This window comes from Eptatretus burgeri, chromosome 11, assembly GCF_056783735.1.
Source record: "Eptatretus burgeri isolate ZD-2024b chromosome 11, Ebu_testis_v1, whole genome shotgun sequence".
Classification (NCBI taxonomy): Eukaryota; Metazoa; Chordata; class Myxini; order Myxiniformes; family Myxinidae; genus Eptatretus; species Eptatretus burgeri.
Window position 1 is genome coordinate 44,918,747 of NC_140971.1, and position 16,422 is coordinate 44,935,168.

At 47.2% G+C, this 16,422-nt stretch overlaps 1 protein-coding gene across 1 annotated transcript in view; it reads left to right on the forward strand.

The window, feature by feature from the left end:
- LOC147016983 (cartilage oligomeric matrix protein-like) overlaps positions 1–16,422 on the forward strand; it is a 94,671-nt gene that overhangs the window by 40,071 nt on the left and 38,178 nt on the right. The window contains exons 9-10 of the mRNA XM_085846295.1: positions 1,110–1,297; positions 15,680–15,820. Coding sequence (XP_085702421.1) covers positions 1,110–1,297; positions 15,680–15,820 — 329 coding nt within the window. The remainder of the gene's footprint in view (positions 1–1,109; positions 1,298–15,679; positions 15,821–16,422) is intronic.

A 16,422-nucleotide genomic window follows, 5' to 3' on the forward strand; every position in this document is an offset into this window, starting at 1 on the left:
TTTGCTGACCAATGGTTGCGGCCAAAAATGTTCCGGAGAGAGTAGGCGGGCAAAAAGGAGTGCGCGGCATGCTGGGAAACTAAACTCGATGATGAGGCAGTGAGGCGTTTTTGTCTCATTCTAGTTTGCTGTTCGCATCTCATTCCTGTGTTCATGTCTCATTGTAGTTCACCGTTTGTGTCTCATTCTAGTTTGCCGTTCGCATCTCATTCTAGTTCGTAGTTTGTGTCTCATTCTAGTTCGCCGTTCGCATCTCATTCGTATGTTCGTGTCTCATTCTAGTTCGCCATTCGCTTCTCATTCTAGTTCGCCGTTCACGTCTCATTCTAGTTCGCAGTTCGCGTCTCATTCTAGTTTGCCATTCGCGTCTCATTCTAGTTCGCCGTTCGTGTCTCATTCTAGTTCGCCGTTCGTGTCTCATTCTAGTTCGCCGTTCGTGTCTCATTCTAGTTCGCCATTCGCGTCTCATTCTAGTTTGCCATTCGCGTCTCATTCTAGTTCGCCGTTCGTGTCTCATTCTAGTTCGCCGTTCGTGTCTCATTCTAGTTCGCAGTTCGTGTCTCATTCTAGTTCACCGTTCGCGTCTCATTCTAGTTCACCGTTCGCGTCTCATTCTAGTTCACCGTTCGCGTCTCATTCTAGTTCGCCGTTCGCATCTCATTCTAGTTCACTGTTTGCATCTCATCCCTGTGTTCGTGTCTGAATTCAATATTGAGCCTCAGGTCGGACGCTTCCATTTGTGATGTGACGTGATGTGACCACATACTGGTTGAGTTCACGGAGAGAACTCAGCTTGTGTAAGACTTTTAAAGCACATTTAAATAATGTTCCTCGTTAGTTTATCAATGAGCCATGTATGATACAGATATTAAATCATGTTGTACCACTTCTTGTGGTCTAATGAGTACAATTTCTTTTTTAGCGCATTACATATCCATTAGCTCCTCCATTAGGCGTAACCCACTCTATTTAATGACGATTCAAGAAAACAGGATCCATAAGAACATGGTATCAATCCCATGAATGGAAAGACTCAAATAAAAGAATTTCTTTAAGATGACAGTAACGTTTGTTAAGACAACCTCTGAATGTCCAACCTTTTCCACCAGGCTTTGGCCATGGCTCCGAGGTTGACCGAAGGAGGGGACCTGGATATTCTGGGATGGGTTCTGGCTGTGAGCAGAACTTGTGCTTTCCTGGAGTCACCTACAGCATTGATAAGGGGGGAGTCATCCATTGTGGAGATTGCCCAGACGGGTACACTGGGAATGGCACCCATTGCGATGACATTGATGAGGTTTGTGGTTATGATGGGGAATTACATCGTAGAATCAGCAATCATGGGGCACTTGTTTTATAATTACCTCCATCACCGAAGGTGGACGGAGGAATTGTGCTTTCACCCCTGTCTGTCTGTCTGTCTGTCTGTGAACGTTGGTGGACGTTATATCTATCTCAACAGGATAGTCTCAGGACGTCTCAACAGGACGGACGAATAGGATATCTCAAAAAGTTATGGACGGATTCGGGCGAAAGTTGTTGGACAGGTCGAGTGTGTGAAAAGGACGGATTTAGTCGATCTTGGTGAAGATCCGGATACTATAATTTTTTAAGTGTTTCTTCACCATTGAGAGATAGGGCCAAAAATGATACATAGTCCGATATCTCAAAAAGTTATGGACTGATTTGGACGAAGCTTGGTGGATGAGTTGGGTAGGTAACAAGACCAAGCAGATTAAAGTTTGGTTCAGGTTCAGATGCAGATCTGGCCTTTCAGCGGGATACAAAATGTAAACTGTTCAGCCTGGTGGAGGTATGTGCTCTATCGAGTGTCATTCTCGTTCAGCTGTGCTTTTACTCACTGAAGACTTATTCACATTTTATGTGACCTTGTCATTATAGAGACTGATGCAAATGTTCACTGGTGCATATGATATATATATATATATATATATATATATATATATATATATATATATATATATATATATATATATATATATATATATATATATATATATATATATATATATATATATATATATATATATATATATATATATATATATATATATGTATATATATATATATATATGTATATATATATATATATATGTATATATATATATATATATATATATATATATATATATATATATATATATATATATATATATATATATGTACACACCTCCTGAACAGCATATGTGATTATAATTCATCAGATCTCCAACCTACAGCAACAGCTTGACGTCACAGTCACTTTGTGCTCCACTGCGATCCCTAATAGGGGATCTCGCAGGGTGATTCAAGCCCTGTGGGCAATGGTTCAATGTGCCACAAGCTATTTTTTCTGTTTGTTGCATTGTGAACCATAATTGTCCAAAAGGCTTAATTCACACTGAGAGGTGCCCCCTATTGGTGGCAGCTGTAAGCATAGCACAAAATGACGATGGCATCATGCTGTTGCTGACGGTTGGAGAGCTGATAAAGTATATATATATATATATATATATATATATATATATATATATATATATATATATATATATATATATATATATATATATATATATATATATATATATATATATATATATATATATATATATATATATATATATATATATATATATATATATATATATATATATATATATATATATATAGCCTGGTGTTGGCGCAGTGGTTATGGCAGCGGCTTGGGATCCAAAGGTACTGAGTTCAAGCCCCGTTGGGCCACTGAATTAATACACCAGGGGGTTGACTCAGCCTGTCATACTTCTGAGGTCGGCGAAATGAGTACCAGTGTACTGGGCCGGTGTATGGCGATGGTACCAGTGTACTGGGCCGGTTAAAATAGGTGTACCATATCCCTGTGTTGTTAGAGGCGACCAGGGTTGCGTCAGGAAGGGCATCCGGCGTAAAACATGTGCCAAATCACTATACGGATCATCCGCTGTGGCGACCCCTAACGGGAGCAGCCGAAAGAAGAAGAAGAAGATATATATATATGTATATATATATATGTATATACTGTATATGTATATACTGTATATGTATATATATATATATGTATATATATATATATATGTATATACTGTATATGTATATATATATATATATATATATATGTATATACTGTATATGTATATATATATATATGTATATACTCTATATGTATATATATATACTGTATATGTATATATATATACTGTATATGTATATATATATCTATATATATATATATGCTGTATATGTATATGTATATATATATATATATATATATATATATATATATATATATATATACATATATATATATATATATATATATATATATATATATATATATATATATATATATATATATATATATATATATATATATATATATATATATATAGTATATGTATATTGTTGTGGTTACCAAATTCGCAAACCACCATTCAGGTCCCTTAGGTGAGGTATCTCGGTAAGTATATGTGTAGTTAGGCCCAAAACCCGTTGTCTAGTGGGAATACATGTCATTTATACGTGCTGCGACTCTTCAGGATAGCCGTTTTTCTTTTACTATCTTTATTTTGGACCAACCGCCATGATTACCACCACAACCACAACCACAACATCAACCACCAACCACAACGCCGCTTCACCACAACCGCCACGACCTTCACGTCACACCTCGCAGCCGTCGCATCGCCACCGTTCTTGCGCCGCCTGTGGGTACCGGTGTTGGACTCGTGCAGGGCGCACGTCGAACAGCGTGTACAAAATCACGGATTTTGTGCTTCAAAAACGGATCAAAAACGACACACGCCCACTTTTTGCCGTCCAATCGGTGAGCGAGGGGCGATTGGCCCCGCCTCCAGGACGATCGATATATGCAAATTTGTGGATCAAAAAGCCTTCACGCCCACTTTTTCTCGGGCCAATGGGGAGCGAGGTGAAAGGTCAAAGGGAGGGGGTCAAAGGCGAAGCTACGGGGGGATAAAAGGACCGTGTTCGTCAGTCAAAAAGTGGAGTCGGTCGGAGAGTCGGAGAGTCGAGAGTCGAGAGTGGAGAGTGGAGAGTGGAGAGTCGGAGAGTCCAGAGGCGGAGAGTAGGAGAGTCGGAAGCAGAGGGTCAAGACTTCGCGGGCGGTGGAGCTGCTCGTCGTGTGCGTTGGAGTCGGAACGGAGGGGACGAGCTGTGGAAAGGCGGCGACACCAGACGAGGGGTGCTCGCGTCGTGCAGGAAGCTGCACCCGAGGGAGGCCGACAGCGCGACCTGGCCGAGGTGGAGACGCTCGTCGCACATAATAAAGATCCTCTATACCCCGAGCATCAGCAACCCCCTCCTGTTTCCCCCCGCGCTGAGATAGTGCGACCAAGGGGGCCCCTTTCCCACCCCCTACCAGACACTGCCCGCGAGGCCCGCGGGGTTGGGGCGCCATCGCCGCTCCGCGTCTCATCACCAGACGGGTAGGCGCGACCCGGTCTCGGCCTCAGGCCCGCCTCATCCTTGAGGGTATTTCTTTTCCTTGGTTTTGGGTAAGTGTTGTCGGCGCCGTCTGTGAAGTAGAATTGTATAAGTGTTGCCGTGTGCTCGGTAGTCGGTATTAGCTCTGCATTGTGTTTTCGCTTTTACATTTGCTTTTTGTGTAAATTGCATTGTGTCTTTTCTGTGTGCTTTTGGTGGAATTGTATATGTGTGCTTCCCGTGTGCCGCGAATAAATGTGCTTTTGTGTTGAACTGTTTCCCGCTTCGCTTCGTCATTTCTCCCATTGAATCCTCATCTTGCTTCACGTAAAGGGTTGGTAGTGGGCTGAATACGCCCGATAATTAATCGAACCGTCGAGGTCGACGATAACACCGCTCGGTTATTCTGATAGTACGGAACGGGTCGCTTAAGTGGCCCGTGTCCGAAGTCGACCTGCGGCGAGGTGCGATCGCCCGGTCTACCCTCCGCGTGGGTACTTAGGTAGGTCGAATTTGGCGAGCAACCCTATCCCACGCGGGGGCTGATTGGCTCGATCGCGGTGAGACCGAAAGGTCCACCCGTGACTGGTTCCCGGCGTTAGTCCGAGAGGGTCACGACTGGATTGTCCGTCCGGTGGGCGACGTGCCGCGATTCGAGTTACGTGGCCGTCAGCACGCCGGCGGGCGCGAATCCGCAACACTGGTGTCAGGTCGTGCGATACAAATTCATCGCCCTCCTCGCGGCACTGGTATTGGAGAACGGGACAACGGGCTCTCCTGTCTCCAGCGAAATTCACGGGAATCGGTCCAGGGGTGAGAGAAGCGACCCCCGATTCCCTCCAAATTACGAGCGAGCGAAATTAACCCTTCACGAGAAGCAAGATGGCGTCTCAAGGCGAGCGGGAGCCGGGGGTATTAGAAATGTATATGTGTAGTAATGCAGAGTCCATGGTCCAGGATGGAATCCCCGTGCAGGAAATGTTGATTGTGCAGGAACACGGACTCGCCCAACTGAACCCAGAGCCCGAAATAGGTGCGGCAGCGGCCGCGGTGTATGACACCTCCCCCCCCCCTCTCCACCAAAACCCTTCCCCAACCCTTGCCGAAACGGCTCAGCTGAGTGCATCCAACATGGCCCAGCTATGCGCCATGCTGGCGGCAATGAACACCAAGATGAATGCGAAAATGATCGAAAAAATGGATGCAAATACAAACGAAATGAAAGGCATGAACAAACAAATGATCGAAAAAATGGATGCGAATACACAACAAATGAACGGAATGGAAACAAACATGAAGGAAGAAATGAAAAAGCTACGGGGTGAGACGCAGAACATGGGCCGATGCCTGCAGGCGGGCATGAAGGCCGTGACAACGGAAATAATAGTGGAGACAAGGGAGGTAAAGGGTGAAGAGTTGGCAGTGACGGTAGCCGGGAAGGGAACGATAGAGGAGAGACTGCACGGTGAGGACGGGGTAAGTGACGCACACACACACACGGAGGTAGTGGAGGATAATGGGGGTGAGCTGGCGGACTGGGTGGAGACCCAGTGCGAGCACCTGGATGGCCTCCTCCGGGAACGAGGGGAGGGAGTATGCCCCCTTGAGGTGAGTCACGACCAGGTGGGTTCGGTCGTGCTTTGCGAGGTTGAGGGGAGGAGTGCTGTGGACGGGTGCACGGAGAGCTTGGGGGGTGTAGAGGCCCCGGAGACCCTTGTGGGGACACAAATCCCCAGTGTGGTTGTCCCTGTGTGTGTGGTGCAAGGTGTGAGTGCGGCACCATGTGTGGAAGCGACCCCGTGTGTGAGTGGTGTGGTGGCGATGGTGCCAGAGTGCGTGCTTCCCAGCACGCCGGGTGTGGATGGGGCACCGTGTGTGAGTGAGGCCGTGTGTGTGAGTGAAACGGCCAGTATGAGTGAGGCACCACGTGTGAGTGGTGTGGTGGCGATGGTGCCGGAGTACGTGCTTCCCAGCACGCCGTGTGTGGATGAGGCACGGAGTGTGAGTGAGGCACCGCGGGTTAGTGCCCCCGCGTGTGTGGGTGAGGCACCGTGTGTGGAAGAGACCGCGTGTGTGAGTGTCGCCGTGTGTATGAGTGAGGTACCGCGGGTGAGTGCCCCCGCGTGTGTGGATGAGGCACGGAGTGCGAGTGAGGCACCGCGGGTGAGTGCCCCCGAGGCACGGAGTGCGAGTGAGGCACCGCGGGTGAGTGCCCCGCACGCGTGAGTGAACGGCCGTGTGCAAGGTCTCTGTGTGCAAGGGAGACCGTGTGCGTGAGAGAGCGGTATGAGAGGGAGATGTCGGTTGGCATGCGGGAGCACGCAGCCGCGTCTCCCGGTGTGAATGTGATGGTGTGGACTGTGTGCGTCGTAACACGCAGGTGTGCGTGTGTGGAATGGAGACGGAGACGGCGACAGAGGAGAGAAAGCCGAGTAGCGGCTGTAGTTGTTTCGGGGACCGTGCCGGGTTCACCCAGCCGCGAGCACGCGGTTCGTGCTGTGCAACGCACGAGACCACCACGTGCTCGCTTGCGAGAGTGAAGTCCCGGTCCGGAAACGCACGCGGTGGATTTGCCGATCCCGCGGACGGACAAAGTTTAGGCAGGTAAATGGATTTGGACCGGACGGGTTCTCTACGCGATCGTGTGTGTTAAGCTCCAACGGGCAAAGCACATGTGTTCGCGTGGGAAACCCCTCGAGACGTGGGGCTTGTGTTTTTTTTTGCGCACGGTGACGTCATGGCTGCACGTGTGGTTGGAATCCGGCAGGAGGGGTATCTCTGCCGGATGGTCCCGTCCAAGGAGGGACGAGGAACACGTGCAGCTGCATGACGTCACGGGCAGGTGCAAAGTGCGCGAGCTCTGAGTTGCCGCGCAGGTGCTGCGCATGAAAAAAAAAAAAAAAGCAAGCCTCACTTTCGGGTGTACAGGATTCCTGGGCAAGGGGTGGAAGACCCCCTTGACCTGGGCACAGGATGGAAACTAGTTAGGGGGAAGGGTTAGCTTAGCTAGACCGACTTCATGGGGCAGGGGTAAGTCCTCATGGAGTCCGTGGAATGGATTAGTTAGAGGGATTGTAGCCAGATTTAGGTTGGGAAATAAAATGATTGATTTGGAGACCGTGACAGACTTGTGAGTGTGTAGTGGGGACGTAGTTTAGCTACGTAGTGTTAAAAGGAACGTGCTGTAGTTTAAGGGACGACGTGGGAGCACGAGTTAGTTAGGGGAGGTAGTTAGGAGGATGGCAGAGTTCAGTGGTGTGTGTGTTGAAGAGTTGGTGAGTGAAGTGGAAGCATGTGCTTGGTGAGTGAGTGAGGCCAGCGGGTCTGTGTGTGTGGAGTGAATGGGGAATGCATGGTGCGATGAGTGATTGGGGGGAGGAGTGACTCCCGCCCAAGGGACCCCGGGGTCAGAGTAAAGTGAGTTAGCTGGGTTAGTCAAATTGAAAAATGGAGGTCGTTTTGTTGTTGGTGGGAGTGTAGGCTCGAAACCCATTTGGAGGGGTGCAGGAGCCCTGTTGACGGGCTTGGGAGCGTGGCTGCGAAAGGTGAGTATCGCTGAGTGGATACCCCGGGCACCAGGCTAGTCGGCCGCGGTAGGCCATGGGCCCATGGGGGGCCGGGATAGAGTAGTGGGCACGGGTGCGCCTGCTTGGTGCGGGGGCCCGGGGCGCCATTAGTCGCGTGGGCAGTGTTGTGGGCACGGGTGACCCTCGGAAAGGGGCCCGGGAGGCCGGCCTGCCACGTGTGCGTTTCAGGGGAGGTGCCATGGGGGGCACTCCCCGGTGTTAGGGAGCTGGTAGGCTCGGAGGCAGTGTAGTGCCCGGGGGTGCCATAGCAGGAGAATCGGCAGAGGGTCGTGCCTGCCAAAGGGAGCCACGTGTCCCAGCCATGAGACCGTGTGAGGGCACGGAGAGAAAATTGGGGGGCGAGGCCCGAAATTGTGAGGACACCAACACAGGCGACGGGAATCTGGGTTGTTAGAACCAATAGTTTAAGCGAGAGGCGCTTGTTGAAAGCCCCGGGGTAGTTTAACAGTTAAATGGTTAGGGTAGATTAGGAGATGTACCCCTCCGCACCATCCATCCCCTCGCTCTCGTTGTGGGCCGCTGGACCCACTTGGTGTTAAGATCGCCGAACTCTGGGGAGGCCATCCTGAGGCTTGAGTTGGGCCTCGACACAGGACGTTAGCTCTCCCTTGTTCCCCTCCGGGAAGGGAACGTAGGGGTTGGGAGTAGGCTCGGTGACAGGATAGGTTAGCCGAACAAGGACGATAAAGGGGGTTAGGGGACGATTTATAGTGGGGAAGTAAAAAAAAAAAAAAAAAAAAGTTGGGGCTAAATTGGGGTTTGACAAATTAAGGGAGTGGGTATGTACAGTGACAGGCAAAGGCGATAGGTTGGGAGGGAGACAGGTAGGTAGGTCCGAGCCCGCCTTCCAAGTGGCCAGCACCACCGCACTCCCTCCACCAACCTCCACTGAACGGCAAAGGCTGGCCAACTTCATCGGCTGGCCGTGTTTTGCTTCAAGGCAGAGGCCGGCCAACTTCATCTGCAGCTGCTGTGCTGCAAGGCCTGTGCCGGCCGGATCATCTGCAGCTGTGGTACTTCAGGGCCTGTGCCGGCCAGTTCATCTGCCGGCTGTGTTTGCCTGCAGCAGCCTTCTTCTGCGGGCTGTGTTTGCCTGCTACCTTTGCCATGCCATGCCCACTGCCCACGTTCACCAGCCCCGTTCAATTTTTGCTTTGCCCCCCCCCCCTGTTCATTGCCATGTGCGCCAGGATCAAGGCAACAGTTTGCAAGCTGCAAGAACTGCCCTGTTGGCAGCTACAACACGGGCCTGCAGTGGCGGCCCGTGCACCGTGTTTGTGTCCATGCATCCATTCGTTGTGTTCATTGCGTGTGCCACTTGAGCTGGCACGGAGACTACGTTTGTGCGGCCCATGCACCGTTGTGGTTCACTGCGTTCAGTTCAAAAGGGAAGGCCTTGGACTGCGTGTGAGCAGCCAGCCACGTTCCCTGTCACCTGCATTGTTTGAGTCAGAGACTGCATGCGGGCAGCCTGGCTCCCTGCTAACTGCTTTCTTTTTGCAGAGTTCAATGATCCTGGGCTATGGTTTAGTGTAAAATTTGTAAGTTAAGGTTAAGATGTACTGTAAATATGAGTGCGCCCCCGGCATGTTTGTCTTAGCGCCGGCAATTTTATTTAAGTCGTCCGTGTGAGTGAGTTTGTTTAGATAGTTACGCAGCCCTCAGGTTATTTATTTTGGGGACACGAATACCATGAATGTCGCACTCAGGGATCCGTAGGTAAAATGTACTAGGGGAAAACTACACATGATGGCACACGAAAATTTGACGACTCGGGACGAGTCTGTAAAAAGGGAAGGGGGTAGTGTTGTGGTTACCAAATTCGCAAACCACCATTCAGGTCCCTTCGGTGAGGTATCTCGGTAAGTATATGTGTAGTTAGCCCAAAACCCGTTGTCTAGTGGGAATACATGTCATTTATACGTGCTGCGACTCTTCAGGATAGCCGTTTTTCTTTTACTATCTTTATTTTGGACCAACCGCCATGATTACCACCACAACCACAACATCAACCACCAACCACAACGCCGCTTCACCACAACCGCCACGACCTTCACGTCACACCTCGCAGCCGTCGCATCGCCACCGTTCTTGCGCCGCCTGTGGGTACCGGTGTTGGACTCGTGCAGGGCGCACGTCGAACAGCGTGTACAAAATCACGGATTTTGTGCTTCAAAAACGGATCAAAAACGACACACGCCCACTTTTTGCCGTCCAATCGGTGAGCGAGGGGCGATTGGCCCCGCCTCCAGGACGATCGATATATGCAAATTTGTGGATCAAAAAGCCTTCACGCCCACTTTTTCTCGGGCCAATGGGGAGCGAGGTGAAAGGTCAAAGGGAGGGGGTCAAAGGCGAAGCTACGGGGGGATAAAAGGACCGTGTTCGTCAGTCAAAAAGTGGAGTCGGTCGGGGAGTGCAGAGGCGGAGAGTCGGAGAGTCGAGAGTGGAGAGTGGAGAGTCGGAGAGTCCAGAGGCGGAGAGTAGGAGAGTCGGAAGCAGAGGGTCAAGACTTCGCGGGCGGTGGAGCTGCTCGTCATGTGCGTTGGAGTCGGAACGGAGGGGACGAGCTGTGGAAAGGCGGCGACACCAGACGAGGGGGTGCTCGCGTCGTGCAGGAAGCTGCACCCGAGGGAGGCCGACAGCGCGACCTGGCCGAGGTGGAGACGCTCGTCGCACATAATAAAGATCCTCTATACCCCGAGCATCAGCAACCCCCTCCTGTTTCCCCCCGCGCTGAGATAGTGCGACCAAGGGGGCCCCTTTCCCACCCCCTACCAGACACTGCCCGCGAGGCCCGCGGGGTTGGGGCGCCATCGCCGCTCCGCGTCTCATCACCAGACGGGTAGGCGCGACCCGGTCTCGGCCTCAGGCCCGCCTCATCCTTGAGGGTATTTCTTTTCCTTGGTTTTGAGTATGTGTTGTCGGCGCCGTCTGTGAAGTAGAATTGTATAAGTGTTGCCGTGTGCTCGGTAGTCGGTATTAGCTCTGCATTGTGTTTTCGCTTTTACATTTGCTTTTTGTGTAAATTGCATTGTGTCTTTTCTGTGTGCTTTTGGTGGAATTGAATGTGTGCTTCCCGTGTGCCGCGAATAAATGTGCTTTTGTGTTGAACTGTTTCCCGCTTCGCTTCGTCATTTCTCCCATTGAATCCTCATCTTGCTTCACGTAAAGGGTTGGTAGTGGGCTGAATACGCCCGATAATTAATCGAACCGTCGAGGTCGACGATAACACCGCTCGGTTATTCTGATAGTACGGAACGGGTCGCTTAAGTGGCCCGTGTCCGAAGTCGACCTGCGGCGAGGTGCGATCGCCCGGTCTACCCTCCGCGTGGGTACTTAGGTAGGTCGAATTTGGCGAGCAACCCTATCCCACGCGGGGGCTGATTGGCTCGATCGCGGTGAGACCGAAAGGTCCACCCGTGACTGGTTCCCGGCGTTAGTCCGAGAGGGTCACGACTGGATTGTCCGTCCGGTGGGCGACGTGCCGCGATTCGAGTTACGTGGCCGTCAGCACGCCGGCGGGCGCGAATCCGCAACAATATATATAGTGTATATGTATATATATATATATATATATATATATATATATATATATATATATATATATATATATATATATATATATATATATATATATATATATATATACATACATATACAGTATATATATATATATATATATATATATATATATATATATATATATATACTGTATATGTATATGTATTTATATATACTGTATATATATATATATATATATATATATATATATATATATATATATATATATATATATACTGTGTATAAAATAGGTGTACCATATCCCTGTGTCGTAAGAGGCAACCAGGGTTGCGTCAGGAAGGGCATCCGGCATAAAACATGTGCCAAATCACTATGCGGATCATACGGATGATTCGCTGTGGCGACCCCTAACGGGAGCAGCCGAAAGAGGAAGAAGAAGAAGATATATATATATATATATATATATATACTGTATATGTGTATATATACTGTATATGTGTATATATATATATATATATATACTGTATATGTGTATATATTTATATATATACTGTATATGTGTGTATATATATATATATATATATATATATATATATATATATATATATATATATATATACTGTATATGTGTGGTTGTGGTCAGCATCCGCCGTGGTCGGCTGCTTTGTACTTCTGATGTTTAAGTTAAATGTTGTGTTTGGTGCTTTCCATATCCCATATCTAGTGCTTTGTGCATAACCTTACCTCTGTGTAATTGACTTCTTTAAATGCGGACCTTGTGGTATCTTCAGGCTGGTCGTATTTGCTGTTGATAGTTTAACGTGGTGATCGCAGGTCATAGCCGACTGTATCTTATTTCAAAGTGCACTGATTCTGGTGCCAACCTCCCCCGTTTAGTCATTGTATCTCTGGTATATTAATTTTCTAATGCCAATTCTTCACAACACCTTGTATAAGTTCACCTGAATTGGTGCCAATTGTCTAATCATTGAATATTTGCATTGTGAATGTGCCAGTTTGTTGCGGCTCTCCTGCATTCGAATAATTTTAGGCCAAAAACATCGGAACATATTAAATCTAGCTGAGATCAATTTTGATAGTATGCGACGGCACCCTCAGTATAGATGCGTCAATGCTGCATGGATACAATAGTATTCCGGGTTATCAAAAATATTAAATATAATAATTGTGCCCCCCCATCCAGTTCATATGACCCCCTTAATACTGAGCCCTGGCTACGGGCCTGATGTGTGTGTGTGTGTGTGTGTGTGTGTGTGTGTGTGTGTGTGTGTGTGTGTGTGTGTGTGTGTGTGTGTGTGTGTGTGTGTGTGTGTGTGTGTGTGTGTGTGTGTGTGTGTGTGTGTGTGTATATATATATATATATATATATATATATATATATATATATATATATATATATATATATATATATATATACACGGTGTGATGGAACCAACAAGTGATGGAACCAGTCCGGCAACTGAGGAGAGTGTGCAGCATTGTGATTCTCATGTATGTGCAACTCGTGAATGTTTTCAGCTGTAGAGGAATCTGGGTAGGGCTTGAAACAGCAAAGGACTTGCCTTGTGTAGCTTTACTTGGTTGCTTTATGCAGCTTTCTTTGGCTAGAAGAGCATGGGGTTAATTATAAAGATCCAAGTTACCTGAGAAATTGATTAGGTGAGAGCTGATTGGTTGTTCCCTCCACTTACGGGTGAGAAACATGATTGAGTGACCAATGCTCTGTCAGGAGCTCTGTCAGCAAAATTATATATATATATATATATATATATATATATATATATATATATATATATATATATATATATATATATATATATATACACTAGCGATACCCATACACATGCACGGGATAGCAGTACAACATCGCTGGTAACAGACGACAGACCGTACACGTGGAATGACCAAAATACGCATTGTGCAAAATGCAAGTGGTACTATGGAACGCTAAGACTTCCCAAACATTGTCGGCATGTCCGCTAAGTGCCATAGCAATTTCATAGGGATCGTGTGACGGTGAGCTGAGTTTTTAGTGTGCAAGCTTGGTATTATAATCGAGATATTTTCATTTCTACTGTATATAAAAACAGATAACGAAGCTCATGCATACAAAGCCTTTGAACCCATTGGCTGGAAAGCTGGCCTGACTCCACCCACAATTTACAGCAGCAAAATTCTGCATCCTCCATCTTGGTGCTCTGGGTCTCAGATTCACAATTTGAATTATCCGAGCTATCTAATCACGATGCATTGCATATGCACATAAGCAATAGGCATGTTTTTGATTCATGCACATAAGCTGGGTTTTTTTTTCTTCATGAGAGATCGAGACAGGGGTCTGGCTAACACACTGCCAAAATAAAGGGATGAGTAATTTCTATGAAAGCCGGTAGGCGGCGATGGGTTGCCGAGCATGGAAACTATAAGATATAGAGCAAAATGGATGTCATATAGCGGATAGGGAATCACCTTAAGAGTATGCATATCAAATCTCATCCAGTTCCATCCACTGATAACTACTCGGTATCCATTTCAATGAAAAGTACCAAAAATGCTGTTTGAAATCTGAAATCCCCAAAGTGCGAGGGGGTGCTGTGGGTGAACAAAGATCTAAATCGAAAATCCGGCTCGATCGTTTGTGCACAATGTATTCCAAACGATTAGTGTGAATTTTCATGAACATCCAACCATAACCCGAGCAGGAGTAGCATTTGAAACGAAGGCACCTCCAGCTCTTGCATATTATCGATTTTTGTACTAATTGACCTTTGACCCCTGACCTAAACGAAATTGGTCAATATGTCCTGAGGCAAAGTTGTAGTACTCATTGAGTACCATGAACCTGCAAAGTTTCATTCGTGTCGATGCACTCACCTGGTCGCTAGGGAGCCTTCAATTTTCGCCAATTTTCGCACATACCCTAATTGTAGGGGGCGTGTGGGTAAAGTATTCCATATATCACAAAAACCGGAATATATTTGATAGAGCATCACCTGTAGATCATTTGTGCCAAATTTCATAACCCTACATGGGATAATGGCTTTCAGAATTGATTTCGCGTGAACGGTACCGATTTTGAAGGTTTTTCGGTTGTTGCTAGAGAACCAAAGCGTCCCTAGCAACCATCACAATTTCCAAAGCACGAGGTCATAAGATGTACCTACCACCCGAGTTTGGTCAAAATCCGCCCACGTTTACTACCAATTATGCTGATGACAAACGAACAAACATCCAAACAAACAGACAGAATTACTGACAATAAGGGTCACCTATTTCGGTGACCCAATAAATGAAGGTTTGTTTTTACACGTGATTTCGGTTTTAGGCCGAGTTGTCAAGGCTGAATAATGTGAAAATGTAGGTCCGCTCGTCATCATCAATAAATGACTACTGCAGTTGTAAGGAACAAATGCAGGATCACACAAAACGGTGTTAATTCGCAACATTGCAATTTAGACCATATTGCCCACTGATGAGTCCTTCCCATTTGTTTGGAAACGACATCAGTTCCCAGCTCGCATTTGGCATGACAATCAATCAATCAATCAATCAATCAATCAATCAATCAATCAATCAAGCAAGCTCAAGGTTAAACTTTCCAAAGAGTTGGAGGGTACCAACGTGATGCAGTTTTTTATTGGGAAGTGCATGGTTTTAGCACCCACAGGCTCATTTTGCTGGACTTGGTATTCAAACGCAAGTATATGCATGGCTAACTGTATATGTCGTTGATTGCCATATTTGCCATCCACAAAATATTCAGTTTGCAGAAGCAGCAGATTCATCCAACAAAGCCAAAAACGTTGCATGTATCCTTAAAATCATTTTTGCAAGCCATGCTTGTTTGATGGCCGAAGCCTTTAAAAATGGTACGTGCTGTCCCCTTGCTTAAATAATGGGATTTATAAAGGAGTGAGGCTGGACAAACAAACAACCATGGGTTGCTAATCATAGCATGTGCTTTCATGGGCCTAATGTGGTCCTCCTGTATTGAAGTTCTTGCAAGGGAAGTGGTGTTGTTGTTGTTATCTTGCTTTGAAAGCTCACACAATGTTTTGATATATTTCTCCTCATCCCATTAACAGTGCAAAGAAGCATCCCCTTGCTTCCACAGCCATCTCTGCATGAACTCTGCTCCTGGATTTTCATGCGGCCCTTGTCCTCCTGGATTTACAGGCAACGATGTGCAAGGAACGGGCATCAACTTCACCAAAACGCACCAGCAGGTCGGTATGATTGAACAGAACTTGTCGATTCCTTTCCTTTCAATGCGGTACCAGCAATTAAGGCAATTCTCTTCGCTGCAGCTACAATTGTCAGTTTGATCCGAGTTGTATTCAAATTATTTAAAGAGCCGCCCCTTATGCATTTGCCTCATAGAATATTTTGCATGGGATATGAATGGGCCTATCAAGGCAAAGCCTTTGGGACCCGCATTCTTTGATGATAGGAGGAAAAGCATGGGGTAACCTTCAAGGATTGGGTTGCTGGTGTGTATTAGGGTGGTGCTGAGGTGTCGTCCACCAGACGGCGGTCTCCTTGGGTTAACCTGAGGTGATCCCTTCTGGTGGGTGCCTGGAATGTCCTCACTCTACCAGAGGATGATCACCTGTCTCTGCTATCATTTGAGCTCCATCGTTTGAACATCGGTCTTGCAGCACTCTCTGAGGTTTAGAGACCGGATAGTGGTGAGATCATGGCGGGTGGTTACACCTACTACTGGTCTGGTTGCTCTGATAGTTATCATGCCCAAGGAGTTGCTGTAGCTTTGTCCAAAAAGTGGACTCCCATGATAATTGAGGTAACACCGGTCAACGAGCGTATTATG